General features: G+C 39.8%; 1 protein-coding gene across 1 annotated transcript in view; it reads left to right on the forward strand.

Moving 5' to 3' along the window:
* LOC126284039 (two pore channel protein 1-like) overlaps positions 1–27,676 on the forward strand; it is a 77,706-nt gene that overhangs the window by 26,255 nt on the left and 23,775 nt on the right. Inside the window, exons 7-12 of the mRNA XM_049982604.1 lie at positions 1,028–1,208; positions 9,643–9,861; positions 17,966–18,085; positions 18,696–19,035; positions 19,162–19,463; positions 25,256–25,362. Of these exons, the coding sequence (XP_049838561.1) occupies positions 1,028–1,208; positions 9,643–9,861; positions 17,966–18,085; positions 18,696–19,035; positions 19,162–19,463; positions 25,256–25,362 (1,269 nt within the window). The remainder of the gene's footprint in view (positions 1–1,027; positions 1,209–9,642; positions 9,862–17,965; positions 18,086–18,695; positions 19,036–19,161; positions 19,464–25,255; positions 25,363–27,676) is intronic.

Below are 27,676 nucleotides of genomic sequence, written 5' to 3' on the forward strand. Positions count from 1 at the left end.
AATCCCGGGAGCGGAAAGACTTACCTTAGGGGGAAAAAAAGGATAGGTATATACTCGCACGCGCGCCCACACACACACACACACACACACACACACACACACACACACATCCATACATACATACACAGACACAAGCTTGTTATAATTTATTAGCTTGTTATTTACACATGGTGAGTCTCATTTTGTCAGTTTGCAGTTTTCAATTAATTGTATTTATTTTCCATAATATAGTGTCATGGAGTGCCTGTTGAGGCTGTTTCTCAGTTTCTGTGCTGTTGAGGCTTGTCAGAGCCTTCTGTATTGTGTGCACTTTTTTATTTGCACTTACGTTTGTTTGACAGCTCAGTCCACTCCACTCCAGTGTACATGTATCAGTGCAATGGACTGTACTGTCAAACGAGAATAAGTGAAAATGAACATGTGCACACAATATATTAAGTTCTGACAAGCCTCAGCAGCATGGAAGCTGAGAAACAATGTCAAAAGACACTCTAAGAACTAAGTTGCACCACGCAAAAACAATTACTTGAAAACAACAAACTGCTGGAATGACACTTGTATGTAAATAAAGTGCTAATAAAATCATTGTGCAGTAGAAAACAGAAAAACATTTAATATGTTTTTGTTAAAGCATGAGTGTTTAGCACACATTTTGCAGGCCCTTTCTTTTCATTCATTGTGGACAATTTACTGTGCAATTCTGGTTACTATAAATGTTTCCACTGAGCTTAAATACACTATACACCATTACGAAGAGGAGATACATTTCTTTATTCTTTTGTTGGATTTTTTTTGGCATGCAAATGAGAATAAGTTAAAGCTAAATTTAACAAGTTTAAAGAATTTGTATATTTCACTCTTTATTGATGAATTATAATGTCCAATGATTTGATCTTTTTTGTTATGTAGTCTGTTTGTCTTTTATCTTTCGTGATAAGTCATTGAAATTAGTATGGCAATTGGAGTTAATGTTATGTAATAAGCTCCTAACTTCTAAATAAAGACACATGTTCAATGCCATACACAGATGCTTGCTGTGGTTTACGAAACATTTACTCGTGTTGAACGGGAGAAGTTCCGCAAGTTGCTGTTACACAAGCGCAAGGCTTGCCAGCATGCATTCCGCCTGCTGGTCGCTAAGCAGAACCCTCATCGCATGAGATTCAGACAATTTGAGGGACTCATGCGCTACTACGCTCCCAAAAAGAGTGAGAAATTACTCCATTTTAGGTCTTTCTGAAATTCTGCTGCACGTGCAAGATGCATGAATATGTTATCCCTAATGCTTTTGCCACCATTTGTTGTAACATTTCTGTGTACTGCTGTAGTTTGGGAAAACATTTAAAGCACTGCTTTGGGCTGCTAAAGGCAGCGTGTTAAGAAATCTAATGCACTTGTACATCAACTTAACAGCATGCTAACAAAAATACATTTGTAATCGTACATATAGTTCTTCATGTTCCTTTGCTCTGGGCTTTCATAGTTATCTTTGTTATATGTTATTCCTCACTGTGTGCACTTACTTCCTGCTTTTCCAAACCCCACAGAGGCTTTGCCATACAGGTAACATAACTGGCATCTTTGAGAGAAAGATGAGGTGGTGTAAGATGGAGAATAGTTTGATCATAATTTGGCAAAATAAAATATGGACACTAACAAGTGGAGGTTTTAAGTTGTTCTGCAAGCCTTGCTTGTATGGCTTTGAAAGTAGTGTTCACCAAAATAGCTAATATGAAGGCAAGTCAAAAGACACAGCCATAATTGAAAGCCTTGCACCAAGCTGTTGAGCCATACAGAATTATTATTATTATTATTATTATTATTATTATTGTTTTTGAATGATGTTCTTTTTCTTGTGTTAGTACACATTACACAATAATGTTTAAGTCAAACATGAATGTGATCTGCAGTGTACCTTTGTTTGAAAGGCCATTTTAAAGTAGTTAGATTATAATTTGTTCAGATGGATAAACTGGTGTATTGTGTGTACATTCATAAAATTGTTTGTTTTGGCTGGTTTATTGCCTATAGAAATTCATCAGAAGTTGTTGAAGGTTTATGATGTAACTTTTCATTTTCAATAGTTACAAGAATGGATTGATGGCTTCAAAAGTTGAGCATACTTCTCATGAAATGACACATATAAAACACATCACAAAACTCTTATGAAAACATGGATAAACTGCTCAATAAGGTGGTGGGTGATTCACAGTTAAAACTCTATGAGCTAACTGACATCATAAGTGTTTCACAAAAAAGGAATATGGTACATTTTATGTGGTTAATTAGTGTGAAGTAGTTCTGTAGAGAATGTGTACCAAGTGCAACTGCAAAAACTAAGTTCACAGCAACATTTGGGCCATTGTCAAAATAATTCATTTTATTACTGTAGATGAAATATGAATCGACCACTTCATGTCGAAAATGTAACAGCAATCAAAGCAATGAGTAGAAACAAATGGTCGTCCACTTCAGAAGATTGAGTTAGTATAATTGGCTGGAAAGCTTATGGCATTTATTTGTGAGATGCAACAGGAATTCTTTTTATTGATTACTTTGTCTAGGATAAAATAATAACTGGAAAGTACTATATACGTCTTGTGGATGAACTGGATGAATAGAAATATGCAAGAAGCATCTAGGATTACTGTGCAACAGAGAAAACATAGTTTTCAGGAAAATGCTTTTGATCACTAAAGTGCTTTGTTAATGAGAGTACTAAGAGATTTGGAAAGTGAAGTTTTGTTATATCCACTCTGTTTGCCAGATGTGCCATCGACTGACTTCCGTAGTTTTTACATCTAAAGAAATTTGTATTTGGAAAATGTTTTGATTCCAATTAAAAGGGTCATGGCTGCTGTAGACAGATATTTCACTATACTAGAGAATCGCCTTTCAGGCATGGAATACACTTATTGTAAAAATGCTCTGATCTAAAAATGGATCTGTATTTAAAAATGTGTTTTATGCCTGAAACACCGTGTCTTCCACAACTAGATTGGGAAATTTTCACCTTGCCATCATCCACGAGCTCCAGTCCCTGCTCAGCTGCAACTGTAATACAAATTTAAGTGTTTAGAAGTGTTTCATGGATGATAAGCACTATAGACAAGAAAATAAGGTTCTGAAATGTGGTGCTAAAGAAGAATGCCATATATTAGATGGATGGATTGAATAACTAGTAGTAGGCACTGAATCAGATTGGGAAGAAAAACTGCATTATAGCACGACTTGATAGGATACATTCTGAGGCATCAAAGTATAATCAATTTGGTAATGGAGGGAAGTGCACCGTAAATTTTTCAGAGGGAGATCAAGACTCAACTATTGTAAAAAAATGTTCATGCGGATGTAGGTCACAGTAATTATGCGGAGATGATGAGGCTTGGGCAGATCGATCAGCATGGAGTGGAGTGCTGTATCAAACCAGTCTTTAGACTGAAGACCACAACAACAATGTTCATTAGAGGGAATGCTTACCTATAAAACTTAATTCCATTGCAATTCTGTAGATGAGTTATTCTACACTGTACCCTTTTTTTTGGGGGGTTCTATGTTTACACAGTACGAAAAAAAAAAGACCCTTGGCATTTTGGGGGTTCTTTGTCTGTTCAGTATGAAGAAGAAACCCTTAGGCATTTTGAAAAGTGGTAGGAGCAGTGACATATTAAATTGTTCAGTTGGTTTACGAAGACATAACCATGTAGCTTGTAGTAGACCATTGGCTGAGAAAAGCACACAGTTCTAATGTCAATAAGGTTGTAATGTATATGAATATTAGCATATACCAATTAGGGTACTCAATTGTGTTGATTATATTTTTATATGGCATCTGCAGGTACAACAGGACATAGATGAAACTTCCTGGCAGATTAAAACTGTGTGCCAGACCGAGACTCGAACTCGGGACATTTGCCTTTCTGTGAAGTTTGGAAGGTAGGAGACGAGATACTGGCAGAATTGAAGCTGTGAGGATTGCTCATAAGTTGTGCTTCGGTAGCTCAAATGGTAGAGCACTTGCCCGCGAAAGGAAAAGGTCCCGTGTTCGAGTGTTGGTCTGCCACACAGTTTTAATCTGCCAGGAAGTTTCATATCAGCACACACTCCACTGCAGAGTGAAAACCTCATTCAGTGGCATAGATATTTACACTGGAAAAGTTTCCTCTACAAAATATTCATTTATAACCATATGTTACAATATGTAAACATAGTCACAATCTATAGTGTCATGTCTAACTGTTGATGGTATAAATAAAATAGAAAGAAACTTCCACATGGGAAAAATATATTAAAAACAAAGATTCCAAGACTTACCAAGCGGGAAAGCGCCGGCAGACAGGCACAATGAACAAAACACACACACACACACACACACACACACACACACACACACACACAGAATTACTAGCTTTCGCAACCGATGGTTGCTTCTTCAGGAAAGAGGGAAGGAGAGGGAAAGCCGAAAGGATGTGGGTTTTAAGGGAGAGGGTAAGGAGTCATTCCAATCCCGGGAGGGGAAAGACTTCCCTTAGGGGGAAAAAGGACAGGTGTACACTCACGCGCGCGCCCACACACACACACACACACACACACACACACACACACACACACACACACACACACACACATATTCATCCGCACATACACACACACACAAGCAGATGTCTGCTTGTGTCTGTGTATGTGCGGATGGATGTATGTGTGTGTGTGTGTGTGTGTGTGTGTGTGTGTGCAAGTGTACACCTGTCCTTTTTCCCCCTAAGGGAAGTCTTTCCGCTCCCGGGATTGGAATGACTCCTTACCCTCTCCCTTAAAACCCTCATCCTTTCGTCTTTCCCTCTCCTTCCCTCTTTCCTGAAGAAGCAACCATCGGTCTCGAAAGCTAGTAATTCTGTGTGTGTGTGTGTGTGTGTGTGTGTGTGTGTGTGTGTGTGTGTGTGTTTTGTTCATTGTGCCTGTCTGCCAGCGCTTTCCCTCTTGGTAAGTCTTGGAATCTTTGTTTTTAATATATGTTGATGGTATAATATATACTGCCTCTAATAACATTTTTCTCCATTTGTGAGTAGAGTTAATTTTTGCCTTATGACATTTCCTATTAATACCAGAAAATCCATCCCATTGCTGTTATTCACTTTCAAGTATTTTATTACAATACTGACGTAAGGATCAGAGTCACAACTGCTGTTGCCTCCTCTGCTGTTATCTCCACCATTGACATAGTGGAGAGATGCAATATGTACACATTTGTTTGGGCTATCTAAACGCGAGTCAAATATATGAGCATGTAGCTTGTAGCATGCTGTATTGCAGTTGTCATACTGCTCTCTTGCCATTGTAAACTGTAAATCAAAAGTAATTTTAATATATTGTAATTGCTTGTCATAGTTAATCATGTTGGTTGCCATCTACCTACAGAGGTGACTTTTTGAGGTTATTTTTAGTTGTAATTTGTAGTCATTACAGCCCATCTTTGGCGCCTCTAAGCCAGTACATCATTGTTTTGGGTCTTGTTTTAAAATGTTGTCTGATATCTTTGTTGTGAAGCTGGCATCTTCTGTTCAGTTGAGGTGACTTGACACCTTGTTACTTTTATTTGACAATTTTTGCGCTGTTCTTAATTTTACTGTAGATATTTTTAAATATTTTCTAGTGGCTAACATTGGAATCAAAGTGTGAACATAAGTGGCACTGTTGATGGTAATCTGCCCATTGGGTAGTGACATTTACCTCAGTGTGGTCCACTTTGATCTGTATGATAAGGGTAGTCAGCAACTCCTCTCTCTCTCTCTCTCTCTCTCTCTCTCTCTCTCTCTCTCTCTCTCTCTCTCTGTCTCTGTGTGTGTGTGTGTGTGGGGGGGGGGGTGGGGGGGGGGGTGGGGGGGGGGGGGCTGTGCATGTGCGGAAAAACTTAACTGTTACATGGTTGAACTTACCCCTTTGGGCCTTCATGGCAGCAGTGGCTAACGTTATGCTTTTGTAAGATCAATACTGTTTGTAATTATCATATAATTAGTTTATTAAACTTGGTTTATAACTCAAACATACTAAATATTTAGTTAATAAGTAAATGGTATAAGAAATCATGTGGAGTGCAAAGATTCATATGAATAAAAATAGCCTTGAGCAGCTTGAGCAGTATAGAGACATGTAAACAACAAGAATTAGAACCTTATATCCCAGCCTTTTGTAACACACACACACACACACACACACACACACACACACACACACCTGTCAAATTTGCTGTGAAATGGGATGTTCACAACTAACCAACTTTGTGTTTTCCTCTCAGCCCCACACACTCACCGTTCTATTCTTTGTTTGTGTATTTTTGTCACTGCATGCCTGGTATTACTTGTGCTTTATATCAAATTATGCACCAAAAATTAAAGTACTGGATGACTTTTGGCATATTTCTTGTAAATAAAGTGGAGAAAGGATAAGAATTTAGTAGAAGGTTACTGTAAGCAGAATGCCCAGTTGTACATATCTGTATGATCTGATTGATGTTAAACTCTTGTTTTACTGTTGAATGAATGAAATGGTGATTTTAAAAATCCAGAGAGGTGAGGCTAAAATATGTATGATGATGTAAATAAAATAGAAAGAAACTTCCACATGGGAAAAATATATTAAAAACAAAGATTCCAAGACTTACCAAGCGGGAAAGCGCCGGTAGATAGGCACAATGAATAAAACACACAAACACACACACACAGAATTTGAGCTTTCGCAACCGGCGGCTGCTTCGTCAGGAAAGAGGGAAGGAAAAGGAAAGATGAAAGGATGTGGGTTTTAAGGGAGAGGGTAAGGAGTCATTCCAATCCCGGGAGCGGAAAGACTTACCTTAGGGGGAAAAAAGGATAGGTATATGCTCGCGCACGCACACACACACACACACACACACACACACACACACACACACACACACATACACATATCCATCCATACATACACAGACACAAGCAGACATATTTAAAGGCAAAGAGTATGGGCAGAGACCCACAATTTCTTCACTTTTGAAGGCCAGACATACCAACAATTAAAGGGAACAACCATGGGTACCAGGATGCCCCCCTCGTATGCCAACCTATTTATGGGTCGCTTAGAGGAAGCCTTCTTGGTTACCCAAGCCTGCCAACCCAAAGTTTGGTACAGATTTATTGATGACATCTTCATGATCTGGACTCACAGTGAAGAACAACTCCAGAATTTCCTCTCCAACCTCAACTCCTTTGGTTCCATCAGATTCACCTGGTCCTACTCCAAATCCCATGCCACTTTCCTTGACGTTGACCTCCATCTGTCCAATGGCCAGCTTCACACATCCGTCCACATCAAACCCACCAACAAGCAACAGTACCTCCATTATGACAGCTGCCACCCATTCCATATCAAACGGTCCCTTCCCTACAGCCTATGCTTTCGGGGCAAACGAATCTGCTCCAGTCCTGAATCCCTGGACCATTACACCAACAACCTGAAAACAGCTTTCGCATCCCACAACTACCCTCCCGACCTGGTACAGAAGCAGATAACCAGAGCCACTTCCTCATCCCCTCAAACCCAGAACCTCTCACAGAAGTACCCCAAAAGTGCCTCACTTGTGACAGGATACTTCCCAGGACTGGATCAGACTCTGAATGTGGCTCTCCAGCAGGGATATGACTTCCTAAAATCCTGCCCCGAAATGAGATCCATCCTTCATGAAATCCTCCCTACTCCACCAAGAGTGTCTTTTCGCCGTCCACCTAACCTTCGTAACCTCTTGGTTCATCCCTATGAAATCCCCAAAGCACCTTCCCTACCCTTTGGCTCCTACCCTTGCAACCGCTCCGGGTGTAAAACCTGTCCTATGCACCCTCCCACCACCACCACCTACTCCAGTCCTGTAACCCGGAAGGTGTACACGATCAAAGGCAGAGCCACGTGTGAAAGCACCCACGTGATTTACCAACTGACTTGCCTACACTGTGACGCTTTCTATGTGGGAATGACCATATTTAAAGGCAAAGAGTATGGGCAGAGATATCCTGACCCACAATTTCTTCACTTTTTAAGGCCAGACATACCAACAATTAAAGAGAACAGCCATGGGTACCAGGATGGCCCCCTCGTATGCCAACCTATTTATGGGTCGCTAGAGGAAGCCTAGGCTTTCGGGGCAAACGAATCTGCTCCAGTCCTGAATCCCTGGACCATTACACCAACAACCTGAAAACAGCTTTCGCTTCCCACAACTACCCTCCCGACCTGGTACAGAAGCAGATAACCAGAGCCACTTCCTCATCCCCTCAAACCCAGAACCTCTCACAGAAGTACCCCAAAAGTGCCTCACTTGTGACAGGATACTTCCCGGGACTGGATCAGACTCTGAATGTGGCTCTCCAGCAGGGATACGACTTCCTAAAATGAATGGACACAGGCAGACAGTGTTTGTTGGTAATGAGGATCACCCTGTGGCTAAACATGCCTTGGTGCACAGCCAGCACATCTTGGCACAGTGTTACACCGTCAGAGTTACCTGGATACTTCCCACCAACACCAACCTATCCGAACTCCGGAGATGGGAACTTGCCCTTCAATATATCCTCTCTTCTCGTTACCCACCAGGCCTCAATCTCTGCTAATTTCAAGTTGCCGCCACTCATACCTCACCTGTCATTCAACATCATCTTTGCCTCCCCACTTCCGCCTTGACTTATATCTCTGCCCATACTCTTTGCCTTTAAATATGTCTGCTTGTGTCTGTGTATGTATGGATGGATGTGTGTGTGTGTGTGTGTGTGTGTGTGTGTGTGTGTGTGTGTGCGTGCGTGCGTGCGTGCGTGCGTGTGTGTGTGTGCGTGCGTGTGTGTGTGTGTGTGTGTGTGCGCGCGCGCGTGTGCGCGAGCATATACCTATCCTTTTTTCCCCCTAAGGTAAGTCTTTCCGCTCCCGGGATTGGAATGACTCCTTACCCTCTCCCTTAAAACCCACATCCTTTCATCTTTCCTTTTCATTCCCTCTTTCCGGATGAAGCAGCCGCCGGTTGCGAAAGCTCAAATTCTGTGTGTGTGTTTTATTCATTGTGCCTATCTACCGGCGCTTTCCCGCTAGGTAAGTCTTGGAATGTGTACTTATTGTATAAATGCATTTGTTTCATAACTGAAACAGTGAGGTGAAAGTGGCCCCACACGAGAATTTAATAGTTAATTTCTTATCCATATTTTGCAGTCCTTCAGTTCAAGCTGAGGATGTCATGCCCATTCTGTTTCAGTGAATATTTTTTAGTTTCAATGTAAAATACTGTATTAGAAACTTAATTTTTTTTCTCCTCCAGAGTGCACTGAATTTTTGTTGCATTGTTACATTTTTCACAATTTTATACATTTTCTCTTGAATTGCATTGTTTGTTTCCCAGTTCTTCATTTTCTTTCAAATTATTTTGCTTACAAAAGAAACTTGTTGCTGTATTGAACTATTCTTATATCTGTTCTAAATAACTAAATTCGCTTTGCATAGAGAAGGGTACTTATTTCTGCTCAGATTCAAAGGTATAAGGCTTGTATGTGAATACACATTTCTTTCCATATGATCAATAATTAGGATGTTGAATGGTTTGTATTTTATGTATCTAAGAAAATCTTTTAATTGTTTCAGCGGTTCGAGATGTAGTTCTCATGTTTAAGTACCTGAACTCCTCAGGGAGTGGCACACTGTCTTTAGAAGAGTTCTACTCAGTGTATGATGCTGTTCTATTGTGTTGGGAGCCACAATTTTCACAGGCTCCTTGGTTTCACACAAGCTGGGCGCCTTTACAGAACTTATGTCAACTCATACACGACTTAGTTCTGTGGAAATATTTTGAACATATTATCTGTGAGTTTTATTTAACAGATCTGTACTCATATTTCTTTGCTCTTGGTAATGTATTGAAAATAGCTTGCCATCTTTTGTGTAAAATGATATTGTTTGTTCACTTTTTGTTGCAAATTACATTTATAGTTTGCTCCTTGCCTTGATTAGACAGTATTATAGTGTACATGTTACAGTTTGAGTAGATTAGTACTAGCTATATTTGTTACTAGTATACTTTATAGAACTAGGCAACAGTGGTTGCTTCTGACTTTTATTGTGTAACTTGACTCGTTCCACATCCCTGAGGGCTCTCCTTCATGACAGGAGTTGTGGAAGATGCATTGCTGCCGTTTTTAGGATTCCGTACCTCAGTTGGTTAAAAATGAAACCCTTATAGAATAACTTAGTTGTTCATCTGTCTACTGACTGGGAATATCCCCTTTGCTCAGGAATGGGTGGAGGTATCAAGCCCAAACTTATGTTGGCTACTAAGGTCTACAGTTTCTTTGTGGTGTAAAAAAGTTTAAGCTTCTAAGTCAATACAATCAAAAGATACAGCCATATTTTGATATGATAAAGCCTCTCATCAAAACCTATGGAACAATGGTCGTCAAACTGCAGCCCATGGGCCGCATGTGGCCCTTACTCAAGCATTCATGTGGCCGGTGGTTCTCAGCCATATTTTACAATGTTATGCATCTAGCAACTAAAAGCCCTATCCGTAAACATCATTTAATGTTAAGAGCTTCTTAAGAGTGTAGATTTCCTGCTCAGTAAGGAACAAAAAGTAAAATTTTAAGATGTGCTTAGTTTAAACAGTTATTAATGAATTTGGCCATGAGCAACATAAACTGCTTACCTCGGGGGCAGAGGGGTAAAGCAGCACAGCCACTGCGGGGTTAGAGGATGTAAGAGGGGGAAGTTTACTCATTTGTCTTCCAATGTTCACAACTCATGGGTGTATGTGTACCATGATTTATCATTTCTTATTTTATTAACAGTAGGGTTTTTATAGTATGCTACCACTGTGTATACTGTCCTATTTTCATCTTGTTTACTTATTTTCGTAGACTCGGACTGTAACTCTTGTTTTATGTCGAATCAGTCATTTGTTAATCCTGTATTACATCATACCAGGGCACAACTTAAAATAATGTCTACCATGAACTGTCAAAACAAACTGTGTTGAGATGGCTGTATAGGCACATTCTGAAAGCCAGAAAATAAAAAAAAAGAAAAGGAATCCTTATGAGCTTGTGTGTCTTCTACCGATCAGCTGCTATGATATTAATTTCAAAGTGAAGTAACATGAATCATGGAGGTGCATTGTACAGATGGTCATCTTCAAATGTGTTTCATATATTAATAAGGAATATGAAATTAAATTAACACTATTATAATATTAGGTTGGTGCATAAGTTTTTAGCATTTTTGTTTTGCGTGTTGATACTCCAGTTGTTATGAATATGTTTATTGATCACAATTTTTTACTTGTAGTTCACTGTTACTATTAAAGTTTCCATAATGAAATTTTGTCATTTGAAGATAGTGAGTTGAGCCATAGGTGCTAGAAAAAGGAGTACCAAGTAGAGAAATCTGAACATCTCTCACATACTCTTGTATTTGAGTTCAGCTGAGTGTTGTCACCAGGAGAGGCAGCTAGAAATATTTGTTCCATGTATGGGGATAATTCCATTGGACACAGCACAGCAAGAAAATGGTTTTCTCATTTTAAGGGGGGCCATTTTGACATTAGTGACTCTTCACATTCAGGAAGACCTTCAGGGTTTGATGAAGACCGTTTATACACATTAATCCACAATGACCCAAATCATTTTACTAGAGAACTGGCAAATGTGATGAGCTGTGATTGTTCCGCCACCGTGTGACATTTGCATGTGATGTAGAAGGTCCAAAAATAAGATGTATGTATACCATATGCTCTAAACCAAAAACACAAAAATTAGTGGGTGGCAATACGTGCATCTCTACCTGGTCATCTTTAGTTGGCTCATGAACAGCACTGACTATTTCTATCCTGTATCATTAATGGTGACAATAAATGATGTCTTTATGTTAACATAAGGAAAAGAAAGGAATGACTGGCCCCAAGAAAAGCAGCAACTCCCCATAAAAGAAATGTGCACATCCACAAAAGATAATTTTATGCATCTGATGGAACAGCAATGGTTTGGTGAACTATGAATTGCTTCCCTGAAGTGAAGTGTTATAATCAATGCTGACATTTATTGTCAACTGTTGAGATGTCTTGCAGGCACAATTTAAGAACAGTGACCAGAAAGACTGCGTGAAGTGATGCTATTCCATAAAATGCCCACCCACATTCTGCTAGACTGACAGCAAAAACTATACTGTTCTTTGGTTGGGAAGTCATTCTGCACCCACCTTTTCCACTTGATCTTATGCCCTCAGATTTTCAACTTTTCTGCTCTCTGTTGAACAGCCTCGAAGGAAGCTATTTTCCAGATAAAAAAGCACTCCAAACAAAGCTGTGGTTTCTTTGCCTCAAAGCCACATGATTCCTAAAATCGTGGAATCAAAAAGTTACCCCAGCATCTGCAAACTGTTGTAAATAGTGAAGGAGAATGTACTATTGATGACTAAGGTATCTGTTACGTGTATCTGTTCTGTTTATTAAACTTACTGAAAAACACCACAAATGCATGCACCAGCCAAATAGAATGCAGTCATTAGTAGAAAAATTACATTCAAAACATTTGTGATCATGTGTCATATTGCATAATGCATTTATATATAAATGCAGTTACTGCTACTAATTACTCACTTATTTACTCATGAATATAGGCAACACAAGAAAACTTCACCATGAAATTAATGTCACAACTCGGGGCTCACTGAATGTGGCAGCAGTCTGTAACAGAAAACAGTCTACAAGAAGTGTTTCGAAAAGTGGCAGTTTTAAAAATCAGTACCTGGGTGTCAGCAGCCAGCTTATAGCACATGTACTATAACTAGGGTATTGGGGACTCATAATATACTGATTTATGTAAGTTACCATTTAATAATGAGATTCGTACATATGCGGCCCGAGGTGCCGCCCTACAATGTCAGTATTGCCTTTTGAGCAAGAAAGTTTGACCACTACTGCTATACACAAATGATCCATGAATAAGTAGATGTTGGGCTTGGTGGTCTAATGGCTAAGTGCATCCCTGGAAAGTGAGGTTATTAGATCAAATCTCAGTTGGACCATGGATACTTCAGTCTTGTTTTAACCTAGCCTTCGCTTCTCAGTGTGTGGTTCAGGTTCGCCAGTTGTATAACTGTGGTTGGTTAGGGACACACAAGTCACTGAAGTGACATCCAGTGGAAAGACTTGCACCATGCCATTCAGACACTTGAAAATTATCATCTATGTACATAATTAAGTTTGTATGGAACTCTCAGAGCACAAGTCTTACTCAAACTTGTCTGATTTTTATATGTAATAGTAGGTATTTATGTACATAAATTGCAGTTTGCCACAATTTTAAAGAGCACAAACATGAACTTCATTGAAACTTCCTGGCAGATTAAAACTGTGTGCCCGACCGAGACTCGAACTCGGGACCTTTGCCTTTCGCGGGCAAGTGCTCTACCATCTGAGCTACCGAAGCACGACTCACGCCCGGTACTCACAGCTTTACTTCTGCCAGTATCCGTCTCCTACCTTCCAAACTTTACAGAAGCTCTCCTGCGAAACTTGCAGAACTAGCACTCCTGAAAGAAAGGATATTGCGGAGACATGGCTTAGCCACAGCCTGGGGGATGTTTCCAGAATGAGATTTTCACTCTGCAGCGGAGTGTGCGCTGATATGAAACTTCCTGGCAGATTAAAACTGTGTGCCCGACCGAGACTCGAACTCGGGACCTTTGCCTTTCGCGGGCAAGTGCTCTACCATCTGAGCTACCGAAGCACGACTCACGCCCGGTACTCACAGTGCTTTCAGGAGTGCTAGTTCTGCAAGTTTCGCAGGAGAGCTTCTGTAAAGTTTGGAAGGTAGGAGACGGATACTGGCAGAAGTAAAGCTGTGAGTACCGGGCGTGAGTCGTGCTTCGGTAGCTCAGATGGTAGAGCACTTGCCCGCGAAAGGCAAAGGTCCCGAGTTCGAGTCTCGGTCGGGCACACAGTTTTAATCTGCCAGGAAGTTTCATATCAGCGCACACTCCGCTGCAGAGTGAAAATCTCATTCTGGAAACATCCCCCAGGCTGTGGCTAAGCCATGTCTCCGCAATATCCTTTCTTTCAGGAGTGCTAGTTCTGCAAGTTTCGCAGGAGAGCTTCTGTAAAGTTTGGAAGGTAGGAGACGGATACTGGCAGAAGTAAAGCTGTGAGTACCGGGCGTGAGTCGTGCTTCGGTAGCTCAGATGGTAGAGCACTTGCCCGCGAAAGGCAAAGGTCCCGAGTTCGAGTCTCGGTCGGGCACACAGTTTTAATCTGCCAGGAAGTTTCATATCAGCGCACACTCCGCTGCAGAGTGAAAATCTCATTCTGGATGAACTTCATTTCCTGTAACTCTCAGTTGCAATGAAATCCATCACTAATTCCTGATAGCGACAGAGATATGTTCCATAGGGCTTACATTAGGCAAATTTGGTCACTGCGACATCAACATGAGTTCACTATAATGCTCCTCAAGTCACTGTAGCATAGTTCTGGCTCCAAGACATCATCGTCGGACAAGACATCGAGTGTGAAGGGATGCAGATGGTCTGCAACTGTCAGCCTGTCTTTGAAAACTACCACAGATCCTATGCAAGCACAGGAGAATGTCTCTCATAGCATAATACTGCTCTCATCAGCCTGCGTCTGTGGTGAGTTGCATGTTTCGAGCCGCCATTCATCTCGGTGATGATGTTTGTGTACCGAGCGAGGTGGCGCAGTGGTTAAACACTGGACTCGCATTTGGGAGGACGCCGGTTCGATCCCATGTCCGGCCATCCTGATTTAGGTTTTCCGCGATTTCCCTAAATCGCTCCAGGCAAATGCCGGGATGGTTCCTTTCAAAGAGCACGGCCGACTTCCTTCCCCGTCCTTCCCTAATCCAATGAGACCGATGACCTCGCTGTCTGGTCTCCTTCCCCAAAACAACCCAGATGGTGTTTGTGGAGATGATCATCAACCTAGTGTGGCAAAAATGTATTTCATCTGAAGAGCTGACACATTTCCGTTGACGGATGGTTGAATCCCAAAGATCCCACGCCCAATACAATTGTAATAGATGGCATTGCTGGGTCATCATGTAAACACTTAGGGGTGGTCTGCTGTGGAGCTCCATGTTCGAGAAAGTACAATGAAGGGGAATCCTATCGAACTTCATAGAGCAGGCAAGCCCCCGAACCCTACATTCTGTGAAGAGATTTGGATGTCCAACCATTTAGTGCGTAACGGTACATTCACTGTCCTTCCACCTCTTTGCCTAGATGCTCATGACAGTAGCACATGAACATTCGACCAGCTTTGCTGTTTGTGATAATCATTCACAGGCTCTGCGCAATAATAATCTGCCCTTTGTCAAAGTTGCTTATCTAATGGATTTCCCCATATGCAGTCCATATCTTTGCTAGAGTGATCTCTTGTTTATGCCTGCTCCACTTACGTACTTCTGTTGCAGCATCACATTCCCACAATGCTGACAGGCAGCATCCATGACACGGTGGGCAGTGGTCATAATGTTTTGGCTGATCAGTGTACAGTAAACACATAATCAATACTGCCATTTTTACCTAATTCATTTGTTTGATACACAGTTCCTTTATCTCAGCTAACCATTCAAAATATATGTTTCATTGGTCTTCTGTAAATATCACCAAACAGCAACCAATTGTCTTTCCTCTTGATTCAAACATTGAACCACCTCTGCATTTCCTTGCCATTCAATTTTTCTTCTTTAACATTTTCGATGATGGTAGATGCCAAGTAGTTTTGTGCTCTTCCATGTCAGAACATTGCAGCCCAAGGAGCTTCTATAGCAACACAACAAGCAGTATGACTGCCACGCCCTCCTGGTAGGTGCAATATCCACTAAGTGTAGAAGACATGCAATATCCACTGAGTATAGAAGACGTCATTGTCCTTAGGTGCCCTCAGAGTACATACTTACCAGAGTTAACAGATAATTCATTCCCTTCAATAACTGAGAGTTGATTTTATGATTTCTTTGTTAGATCCACATTGACTGTTGTTTGGCAGTAAGGAATTGTAAGATACACACACCTCCATTGTTGTGGGAGGCATGGATCACAACAAATACAGTGTGTGAATGAACGAATTAATTAATTGATTAATGAACTGCTATAACCATTGTGAATTCTCAGGTGGTTATGTCTCGTGCAATTTATTTCTTGTCTCTTTGTAGCAAATATGAATTTTTAGATTCTTAAATCTATACCTACATCAAAAGACACCTTTTTAATAATCTTTGTGTTCAATAGGGCCTTGCATTTAATCATTTTGTTCCTTAAATGAAGACTATCTGCATTTGATTTTTCTCTGTACCTTCCTCAACTTCAGCAGTTTTTCTGCATAATATTTTCTGCTGTTATGCCTCTCAACATGTTAAATAATTTCTTTCTTCCGTGCTGTCACTTTCTTAGAAACTCTTTTGAAATAAAATATTGGTCATAAAATCAGATTGAAAAGCAGCATTCAGGCATTTTCGCAATAGTGGCCCCTGTCCTATGTTTCTGCTTTCATCTACAAGAGGTACCATATTGTTTCTTTATATTTACATAATATTGAGCTACAATCCTCTCTGCTTATGTTTGCAGTACATACCATATTATTTCTTTATACAGGGTTATTCTAAATGATAGACCCATTTTCCAAACTTCGTATTTATTCAAGTACCAATTAAAAATGAACATGCTTTATACCAATGAAAATAGGAAGTTTGAAAGTTTTTTTTCATAGTATTTGATATCAATTTAATAAATTTAATAATTTGTAATTAATTATTTGTAATAATTATTTAATAATTAGAAATATGATAAATGTTATAAATGTTCAATGTGGCCACCGTTGGCTGCATGGCAAACATTGATACAGTAGCCGAAGTCGTCTCACACACGCGAAAACGTATCTGTTGTTACTGAGTATACAACACCAGTTATCTGGTTCTGCAGATCATTCAGAGTGACTGGTAGAGGTGGGACATAAATAGCTTCCCTCACAGAACCCCATAAGAAATAGTGCGAGCGATCCAGCGCTCAGGAAGGGAGTCATCCAAAAAGCCTCATACATCACAGTGTCAATGAGGTGAAGCTTCATCCTGTTGGAAAATGAAGTTGGTGGTTGAACTCCTAATTTGGTACAAAATGTCTGCTGCACTGCAGTTTGAGACTGACTTTTTATGAACTCAAGAACACTGTTCCACAGCTGCCATCTCACTCACAACTGACAGTGAAACAGAGTGACAGCCCTTTTGCCATGTGAACTCTACCGGCCACTTCTGAAACCATCACCACCCTCCCACCCGCCGCTGCCCACAAACAACTTTGAAAGTTCTTCTTTCCATTGGTATAAAGCTTTAATTTTGAATTTGTACTTGGATACATATGAATTTTTGAAAATGATTCCATCATTTTGAACAACTATGTATTTGCACAGAATCAATCTATCATGCTTCATTTGCTGCCTCACAACAGCTCATTATTGAAAATATCTCCCAGTCTGAACCTTGGTATTTTCTAATATACAGAATCTTTCTATTCCCCATTCTTATTCAAATTTTAGGAAATTCTAAAATCTAGAAATTGTTCCATGTTATTAAGTGTGTGGTTATATCCCTGTAATTAGTCTTTGAACTGATTACCACCATCACAACAACAACATATCACTATTTGAAATGTACTGTTTTTGGTAGCTGATGATAAACTCTTCTGCCACAAAAATTATTAAAATACGAATACATAAATGTTGCAAATTTATGAATGAGGACACTGTATTCACTGTATGTTATCCAACCATCATTATTTGATTTGAAGTTCAAACTTTGTGATCACATTGCTGGTATTAATTTCTGTTACTATTTTATAATGTTTTCAAAGTTTATCTGATTCTTATCTTTTACTAACTGTCTAAACAGCTGAAGTTCCTTTCCAGATGGCTTGATTATTTGTAACGGTATTTCCATGGCAATACGTATTACTGAGCTAACTACTGATCTGGAAGAATCAGCATGTGCCTTTGCTGCTTCCTGGGATACGATACTGTTTGTAAGCCGTAAGTTTATATTAAAACATCAACTACTAATTCATTTTTTCTGAAAGAATTTCATGTGTTAGTATGTCAATTCTTCTTTCCGTTTGATTCTTTTTCGGTCAGACTTTAGAAGTGTAAAGTGTTCATAAATAAATGTGAGACAGATGCATATTTAAAAATATTATGTGCCAAAGAGAAAACTGAAAGTTTTGTATCAGAAGGAAAATACACTCAAGGAAACTAAATAATTTATAAGTCAGAGTTCCTGCCTATTACCTGCAGGAAGGAAAAATCAAATACTGTCAATATGCACACATAAAAGTACACATAATGTCCTAGGTTTCTGAACTATTAATTACATCCTAAGGGAGGAGAAAGGACTCCTCTGTAGAGGAAAGCAAGAGTAGTACATGTACTTTCTTGAGTGTCTATTGACAGTGTAAAATATTCACCCCAGTATGTTCTAACTGACAGTCTTGTCTCATAATCTTTTTAACATCTGGAAGTTTAAATGACATTCTTTGCTGCCATTCATTTAGTGACCAAAAGTATTTCAAGTTTGTTAACTAAACAATTTGTAACATTGTTTTGCGCCAAAGAAATGAATGTTGATATTTATTATTTTTTCCAGTGGGATTAATAGAGGCGCTGTTAAAGATCCTGGGGCTAGGTGTATCCCAATATTTCAGCTCTGGATGGAATTCATTTGATTTTTCTGTTACTCTGGCTACACTATGCGCAGTTACACTTCTGACCATGTTCCCTTGGATGGTAGTTTTGACTTTCATCCGCCCATTACGACTGCTGCGACTTTTTAAACTGAAGAAACGTTATCGTGACGTTTTTGGCACGCTCGTACTTCTAACGCCGCTGATGTGTTCTACTGCCATAGTCATGCTTGTCCTGTATTACTTCTTTGCCATAATTGGAATGGAGCTCTTCGCTGGATATGATATGCGGAATTGCTGTGTGTAAGTTGAGAAGTTTGCAATAAGTGAGGCACTGTCGTGCACCTCATCAGCAAAATTATAGCTTAAGCATCTGTATTTAATTTCACAGAAGGTTAGTCACTGAAATACAGCATGATATTCTTACAGGAATACTACAGTGGAAGACTTCTACAAGTACAGTGTCAATGGAAGCACTGCACTGGGGTACTATTACCTCAACACCTTTGAAAACCTGATGAAAAGTTCAGTCACTCTTTTTGAGTTGACTGTGGTTAATAATTGGTTTATTTTAATGAATGGATATGCATCAGTTGCATCGCCATGGAGCCGCATCTACTTCATGCTGTTTTACCTGTCAACAATGATTGTCCTCACAATAGTTGTGGCATCTGTTCTCGAAGCATTCCGTTTCCGTATACAGTACAAGCGACAAACAACAAAACGTGAAGGTATAAAACTGCACATGATTCTCATATTTGCAATTAGCTTTTAATTTCACAAAAGTCAATACAAGAATAAAAATACTATGCACACCATTATTTGTTGAAGTAAAAAAAGGTGAAAACAGTGTATTTAATAATATGCAGTGCAATTTACTGAATGACATCAAACATTTGACTTAAATATAGTGTCTTTCAGAAAAAATTACTGATATTTATGTGCGCTCTAGCCATTCCCCCCGCTTTGCCCGCGCATGTGTTCGACACATATATCGGACATACCACCTCCTCCTCCTCCTCCTCCTCCTCCTCCTCCTCCTCTTCTGTGTTCATCTCTTCCTCCCTCTGTCTGTCTTCCTCATCCTTTCACCTTTATCTGTCTCTCTCCTCCTCCACACTTTCTGTGTCTTCATCTCCTCCTCTTTTCTTTGTCCATTTTCTCCATCCCCTTCCTCTGACCATATCCTCCTGTCTCTCTCACATTCCACCTCCACCTTCCTGTCTTCCTTTTCCACCTACCCATCACTGCTCTACACCTTCCATCTGCTACATGCATCTTCCCCTCCTCCCCTCTGTCAATTTCCCCCTCCCCTTGCTCTGTGCATCCTTTCCTCTATCCACCTTGACCTGTCACCAGTCATACTGATCAGTGCATGTAGCCTGTGCATACAGTTTAATAAAGCAGTCTGTTGTATTCCCACAACATGCCTGTCATGCAGAGCAAGCTACATGTTGGAGCCTAGAAACAGATTCTTTCCCCTGACACGTAAGCTGCCCAGCATGGAAGGTTGATGTAGCAGGCTGACACTGCTCCCACACAACATGCCTTTCATGCAGGGCAGCCTATGTGCCAGGGACCAGTAAAAACAAAGTTTTGTTCATATCTCCGCTCCTATTGGAAATAGGATGCTATAAAACACCACAGTGCCGTTACTTATGCGGCCTGCTGTTTCTGTGCCAAATTTGATTGAAAATGATCAAGCAGTTTGGGAGATGATTTGAACATACACACATACACTGCTTTATACAGGGTGATCAGTTGTTAACGCAACCCTCTTTGTGGCAAGCGGCTGGCCGTCAAGGGCAGCATTTATAATACCTGCTTGGGAAGTTGCTCATTACACATTGCAGTTCCCTCAGAAAAACGGCTGCAATTTCTTGACAAATTTTAGTTTTAAGTTTATTTGAAGAGTGTGGATTTGATTTGTACACTTCCTCTTTTAAAGCCCCCCCCCCCCTTCTCCTCCTCCTCCTCCTCCTCCTCCTCCCCCTGTCGAGATAAAAATTGAAAATTGCTGGGGGTTAAATTGGGGGAATCAGGAGGCCATAAGTTGTTAGTGTTAACTGTATCTTGAAACACATCATGAATTTTCTGTAATGAGAAGCTGAATTGCGTGTGCTGACGTGGAGTCCTACTGGAAGGTCACAGAAGCATGTTATGCCTCAGTTAACTGGCTAAAAGAGCCACAAAATGTTTTCCAAATATCTCTCACCACTAATTGTTTCCTAATAGTGCACCACATTCCTATATTTGATCATGCAGGGGTGCCTTGTGCATTGTGTTAGACTTTTCAAATCTCCACTAATGTTTACTTAGTGAATTAACATAGCCACTGAAGTGGAACTATGATTTGTCCAAAAAGTTAAGTGAGGGTCTATTTCTTCGTCATGAACCGTGTCCAAAATCCATTCACAAAACCACAACTTTTTTGCAGCGTCACTTTGTTTAAGTGCATGAATGGCAGTTATTTTACAGGTCTGTAACTTCAATAACTTTGTAGCTATTTGAATACAACCATAAGAAATTCCCATTTGCTGAGAAAAATGTCAAACTGATTTTCTAGAGCATGCTCAATGTTACTGAGAGTTTTTTATGTTGATATTGTACATGGTTGTCTGTGTTTCACATCAAGAACACTTCCTGTTCATTATTATTTATTTATAAACTGATGAATTGTGCTCCAATTAAGAACTTGAACATCAGGAAATACCTCTTGAAAGGATCTCCTTACAGCATATGCTGATTCTGTACACATGTACGAATCATACACGAATAGTCTTTGATTAATAGAATACTTGTGTGTTTCCTTTCACTTGAAACACTTTCACTCAATACACTGTATTCTGTCGCCTAGCAAACATGTGCTACTTGTGCTAAAATTCTACCCATACATGGGGAAATATACTCTGCACCAGCACCGCCACTGGCTGGCTGCCAGGGGGGCAAAGAAATGCCCACCAGGCAGTTTCATTACAGATTTGATCACACTGTGTGTGTGTGTGTGTGTGTGTGTGTGTGTGTGTGTGTGTGTGTGTGTGTGTGTTTTCATCACTATTGACCTGAAGTCCTTGAAGGTATTCTTTAAGTTTTGAAAATTGATGAGGACAAGTTGGAACTGTGTGGGGTATGATCGATGACAGTGAAACCATGGGGGGATTATTGACTTTCTTGTAGTGCTTGTGTAGTCTGACATTGTCATGCTGAAGGAGAGGGTGGTTCATGAGAAAACTTTTCTATTTTAAACTCTCTTACATCACACTGTTTCTCACACACCTACATACTTAAGTTATGCACTGCCTTGTTTCATGCTACAATTCAGAGCCCTACATCAGCAGAGGTTTGAAACTTGCATCAATCAGTGAAGTGGGGAAATTGCCCAATTGATATGCATGACCTGTAATACTTCAACTGATGTCAAGAACCGAATAAAAATTCGGAGCCATAACTTTTCGGCATGCCCATATATGTGAGGGCATGCAGCAGTGTATCCTTCCAAATTTTTTACCTGAGAACTCTTTCTAAATAAAAAATGTTCTTAATATTCTACATCTTCATTTTTCATGTCTACATATTTGCACTAACATAAATATGTTAGTGTGTGAGAAACAGCATGCTTTAATCAAGTTTTGAATTTGATGAGTTTGTCCACACATGGAGCATCCTCTCTTTCAGCATGGGTAGTGCCAGACAGCAAATGAGCACTGCGACATCTGCAACAATCTGATGCTTTCGGTTTGCAGTCATCAGTCATCACCTGTACAGTGCTGACTTAACCCTATCCAGTTTCCATCTGTTTCCAGAATTTAAAGAACATATTTGTAGACTTCACTTTGATAGTGATAAAGTGGTACAAGCAGAGGTGAGGTTGTGGTTCCGTCAAAAAAGTCAAACATTCTATGCTGATGGTATCAACAAACTGATCTGCTGTTGGCATAAATGTGTTCATTGCCAGGGTGACTATGTTAAGAAATAAATAATTAGAAATGAAGAATAAAGATGCAAATGTTAATAATGTTAGTTTTATTGAAAAATCTTGAAGAGTTTCACTTTAACATAAGACAGGAATACTGTTTGTCTAACTCATATTTTCTTGCTTAAATCAAAAAGAGCTGGGCCCACATGTGCAGTCATACTCAGCATAAAATTAGCATTATATCCTTATTCAGTAACATAAGTTTATAGTGAGCCAACACACTGGTAGTGCTATATGTTCTTTGTGAGGTGCTCAGTTGCTGATGTGTACTTGATTTTTATTTTATTGTTTTTTTTGCTTTGAAGATTAATTATTGTGCTTTGTATTGTATGGCGACTGAAAATCCTTGTTAGAAGATAAATAATAGATCACTATTCATTGTTCACCATTGTCACTCACCGAGCGTGTGCAAATTCTAGCAACCGAACGAGGTGGCGCAGTGGTTAGCACACTGGACTCGCATTCGGGAGGACGATCGTTCAATCCCGCGTCCGGCCATCCTGATTCAGGTTTTCCGTGATTTCCCTAAATCGCTCCAGGAAAATTCCGGGATGGCTCCTTTGAAAGGGCACGGCCGACTTTCTTCCCTCAGCCGATGAGACCGATGACCTCGCTGTTTGGTCTCTTCCCCCAAAACAATCCAAAATCCTTTGACACTCAGATACGTGCTGATTGTTAATGTTGCACCTCCAGACTTTTATTTATTAGAATATGTTTGCATATGTGCTCTCTCTCTCTCTCTCTTTCTCTCTCTCTCTCTCTCTCTCTCTCTCTCTCTCTCCCACCTCCCCCTCTCCCCCCTACCTCCCTCACTACCCCCTACCTCCCTCACTCCCCCTCCCTCCCTCACTCCCCCTCCCTCCCTCACTCCACCTCCCTCACTCCCCCTCCCTCCCTCCCTCCCTCCCCCTCCCCTTTCTCCCCCACCTCTTTCCTTCCCCCTCCCCCTCTCCCCCACCTCTTTACCTCCCCCTCCCCCTCTCCTCCACCTCTTTACCTACCCCCTCTCCCTCCCCCCTCTCCCTCTCCTGTGTGTGTGGGGGGGAGGGCAGGGGAGAGGAGGGGGGATCTTGGTTGACAAAATAATGCTTCATCATAATCCCAATTTTTTTGCCAGCATCATGTTACTGGAATTGGGCTATGTTTTTACAGTTAAGTGACAAAAGTCATGGGATACCTCCTAATTTCTTGTTGGACCTCCTCTTGCACGATGTAGTGCAGCAACTCGACATGGCCTGGACTCCACAAGTCATTAGAAGTCTCCTGAAGAAATATTGACCCTTGCTGCGTCAATAGCCATTCATAATTGCAAAAGTGTTGCTGGTGCAGGATTTTGTGCATGATCAGACTTCTCAATTATGTCCCAAAAATGTTCTATGGGATGTCAGGTGATCTGGGTGACTAAATCATTCTCCAGAATGTGCCTCAAACCAATTGTGAACAATTGTGGCCCTGTGACATGGTGACTTGTCATCCATAAAAATCCATTGTTTTTTGCGAACATGAAGTCCATAAATGGCTGCAAATGGTCTCCAAGAAGCTGAACATGATCATTTTCGGTCAGTGATTTGTTCAGTTTGATCAGAGGACCCTGTCTATTCCATGGAAACGCAGCCTACACCATTATGGAGCCACCACCAGCTTGTACATGCCTTCTTGATAACCGGGGTCCATGGCTTCATGGGGTCTGCATCACACTCAAACCTTACAATCAGCTCTTACCAACTGAAACTGGGACTCATCTGACCAGACCACAGTTTTGCAGTCATCTAGGGTTCAACTGCTATGGTCATGAGCCCAGAGGAGGTGACATCTTGCTGTTAGGAAAGATATTTGCATCAGTTATCTACTGTCCTAGCCCATTAATGCCAGATATTGCTGCATTGTTGTAATGGATACATTTGTCATACATCCTACATTGCTTTCTGCGATTATTTCACACAGTGTTGTATGTCTGTTAGCACTGACAACTATATGCAAACCCCACTGTTTCCCGATGTTAAGTGAGGGCCCACGGCTACTGCATTGTAGTGCCTGAAAGTTGGTATTCTCGGCACACTGTGCATCTTGGAATACAGAATACCCTAACGATTTTCAAAATGAAATATTCCATGCATCCACCTACACTTACTATTCCATGCCAAGAGCCCAGCTATTCCCATGGAATTCATGCCGGAAACTTTGTCACATGAATCATCTGAGTACAAATGACAGCTCTTCCAGTGCACTGCCCTTTAATACCTCGTGTAGGTGATAATGCCCCCATCTGTTGTACATGTGCAAATCACTGTCCCATGACTTTTGTCATCTCAGTATATGACCACCATTTATGGTTTGAAAGATGGAGGATGATAACTAAACATAAAATAATCATGTAACTATGGAGTATAATAACATATTTAAAAATTATTTCGTTTGTTAACTTCCTAGTTAATGATTAGGGTTTATGTTTAATACTTCATTGATTGTGAAAAAGTTAGAGATGAATGTATGTTATACTATAGTAGGAAATTGTTGTTTCTTAATTGGAATTGTTAAATCTTTCAGAGGAGAAAATGCTACATGAAGAGGTCGATGTGAAGTGGGAAGAACTTCAGATGTGGGTTCAAGATTTCCAGCTACTAGAAAAGTTGCGTGCAGATCTAGTCGTAGATGTAAGTAAAATGAATTTGTTAAGTATTGTTAAGGTTACACATTGATGATCTGAACCAACAAAATATGAAATCCATTTTTATTTTCTTCTGCAATTTCTAAATTTTTTGTTCCTCAATTTTGATAATTCTTAAGACAAGATTTTGTTCTTAATAAATCAGCTTCAGTGATTGATACATGCCAGATTATCAGTACAGAAGCATGAGGTTTGATCTCTATCGATCTTAGGATTGTTTTGGCACTTATTGCTTCTTCCACCTCTGGTGGTGATTGTCGTACATGAAAAGTGTTGAATTGTGCCATGATTCAGAGTGCCTGTTAAATTAAATGTTTCCCCGTAACTGGCTGGATAAGTCAGTTCAAATTTCAAAAGAAGGCAAGGGTATGCCACCTCCAATAATGTTGTACCTTACAAAACGCCTTGGTGCCCTGGTTGCGGGCAGCTTTATTGTTTAATATACCAGCACAATATAATGCAAATAATGTATTTACCTGACTATAAGACAAGGTTTTTTCCCAAATTTATGATTTGAAAAATACGAGGTCATCCTACATTCATAAATAAAGTTTTGCTTGCTCAGGTGAGCATTTTTTTGTTGCCTAATGTAGAGGTTACCTTACATTCATAGATGAAGTTCTGGTAGTTGAGGTCACACGCAGATTTAATTTGACAATTTCAGAAAGGAGGGGTTAGGATAAGTGGCATTAACACAGAACGCCAAAATTATGAGAAGTGTGCGGCCTGTGTTATGATATGGAAGCAGAGAATGACAAAGTGCTCCAAATGACCTGGCACAGGATTTCAACTCTGGGGAAAATAACATATTAGATTACAGTATTTTTCATTTATATTTTATGGGTGGGCTTCATAGTCTAGTGGTAAAATGCATTCCTGGAAACCGAAATGTTTCTGTAATTTTGCAGTGAACTTCAATTAACTATGTGTATTAGGTGAAAATATATTTCATTTTCACTTCATGGGCAGGCCTTGTAATATAGGGGTAAAGTGCATGCCAGGAAATTGAAAGTTTTTTGAGACGTTGCAAAGAAATATATTCAAAAAATCTCATTTTATAACTAAGAAAAACATTTTATATTGTGAAATAGTTACGTGCTCTAATGTCAACTATAATTAGGATCTGTGAATTTCTAATAATTGGTATGTATTCACTCACATGAAATCCGCACAGTCATACTCAAGAAAATTAAATTTACTCAACTTTCAAAATGTATTTCTTTATTCTGACTGAAGAATAAATTGAGAGCAAAGGAAATACACATTACATGAAAATGGCCCATAATCTTTGTTAACACTTGGAGAGCTGGTCTCGTAGGTGGCTGCCAATACCTGTGGCTGCCCCCCCCCCCCCCTTTTTTTTTTTTTGGAAGTTATAACTCTGTGTACAAATTTGTAGATGGAATTTGAAAACATTTTTAATTTTACTGGACATTCTAATTTATAGCCACTCCTTTTAGTATTGCTAGTGTTAAATCTGAATACATAGATGAAACTTCAATTTAGTAGTAATCATCACAAAAAAATAGTTGAAAATGGATCTTAATATCCAAATACGTATGTAAACATGTGATAGTTCTGTGTTAATTTCTTTTACAACCAATTTATATGTAAAAAAAAAGCACACAAAACACATGACCAAAGCAAAATTTAACATTCATAGTGGAGTACCTTGTGATCCAAATTGAAACAAGAAGATATACACAGTTCAACATTACATTCACTGGACTTGTAAACTCAGTTTCATTTTCTGATGTACATTCAGGAGAATCCTTCATAACAATACAATTCTCTGAAAACAATACGATAAATGTATGCAACAACTTGTCTTCAAAAAAAGTCTACAATTATTACTCTTTTCAGATGGTGTAATCTGAATCATCATCAGATATTTTGTTTTCATCACATGTAGCCTATCAAGTACTTTTTAACAATTTTTTCGAAAAATTGCTCCTCTTCACTGCACATTTTGAATGCAAAAGCACACCAAACAGAAAGAACTCAAACATCACATAACACCACCACCAAAGCAAGAGAAAATAACAAAGGTTGCAAAAAACGACAAATGATACAGTTACTGCCATCTGGCAGTCACAGCAGTAAGTACAAAGCCTGCAGATTTCACAAATGTTTCGAAGAGCCATAAAAACGGACACCATGGAAAATCATTGTAACTGACATGATGTAATATTTCATCCATCACATTCTTATTTCCCATAAGCACCATATATTACGTCCGCTGTACACAAAGAGCTAATGACATTACAGATGTGTGCCTTTCTCTGTTGGGTGCAGCTTGG

The sequence above is a fragment of the Schistocerca gregaria genome, chromosome 8 (genome assembly GCF_023897955.1).
Source record: "Schistocerca gregaria isolate iqSchGreg1 chromosome 8, iqSchGreg1.2, whole genome shotgun sequence".
NCBI classification, from domain to species: Eukaryota; Metazoa; Arthropoda; class Insecta; order Orthoptera; family Acrididae; genus Schistocerca; species Schistocerca gregaria.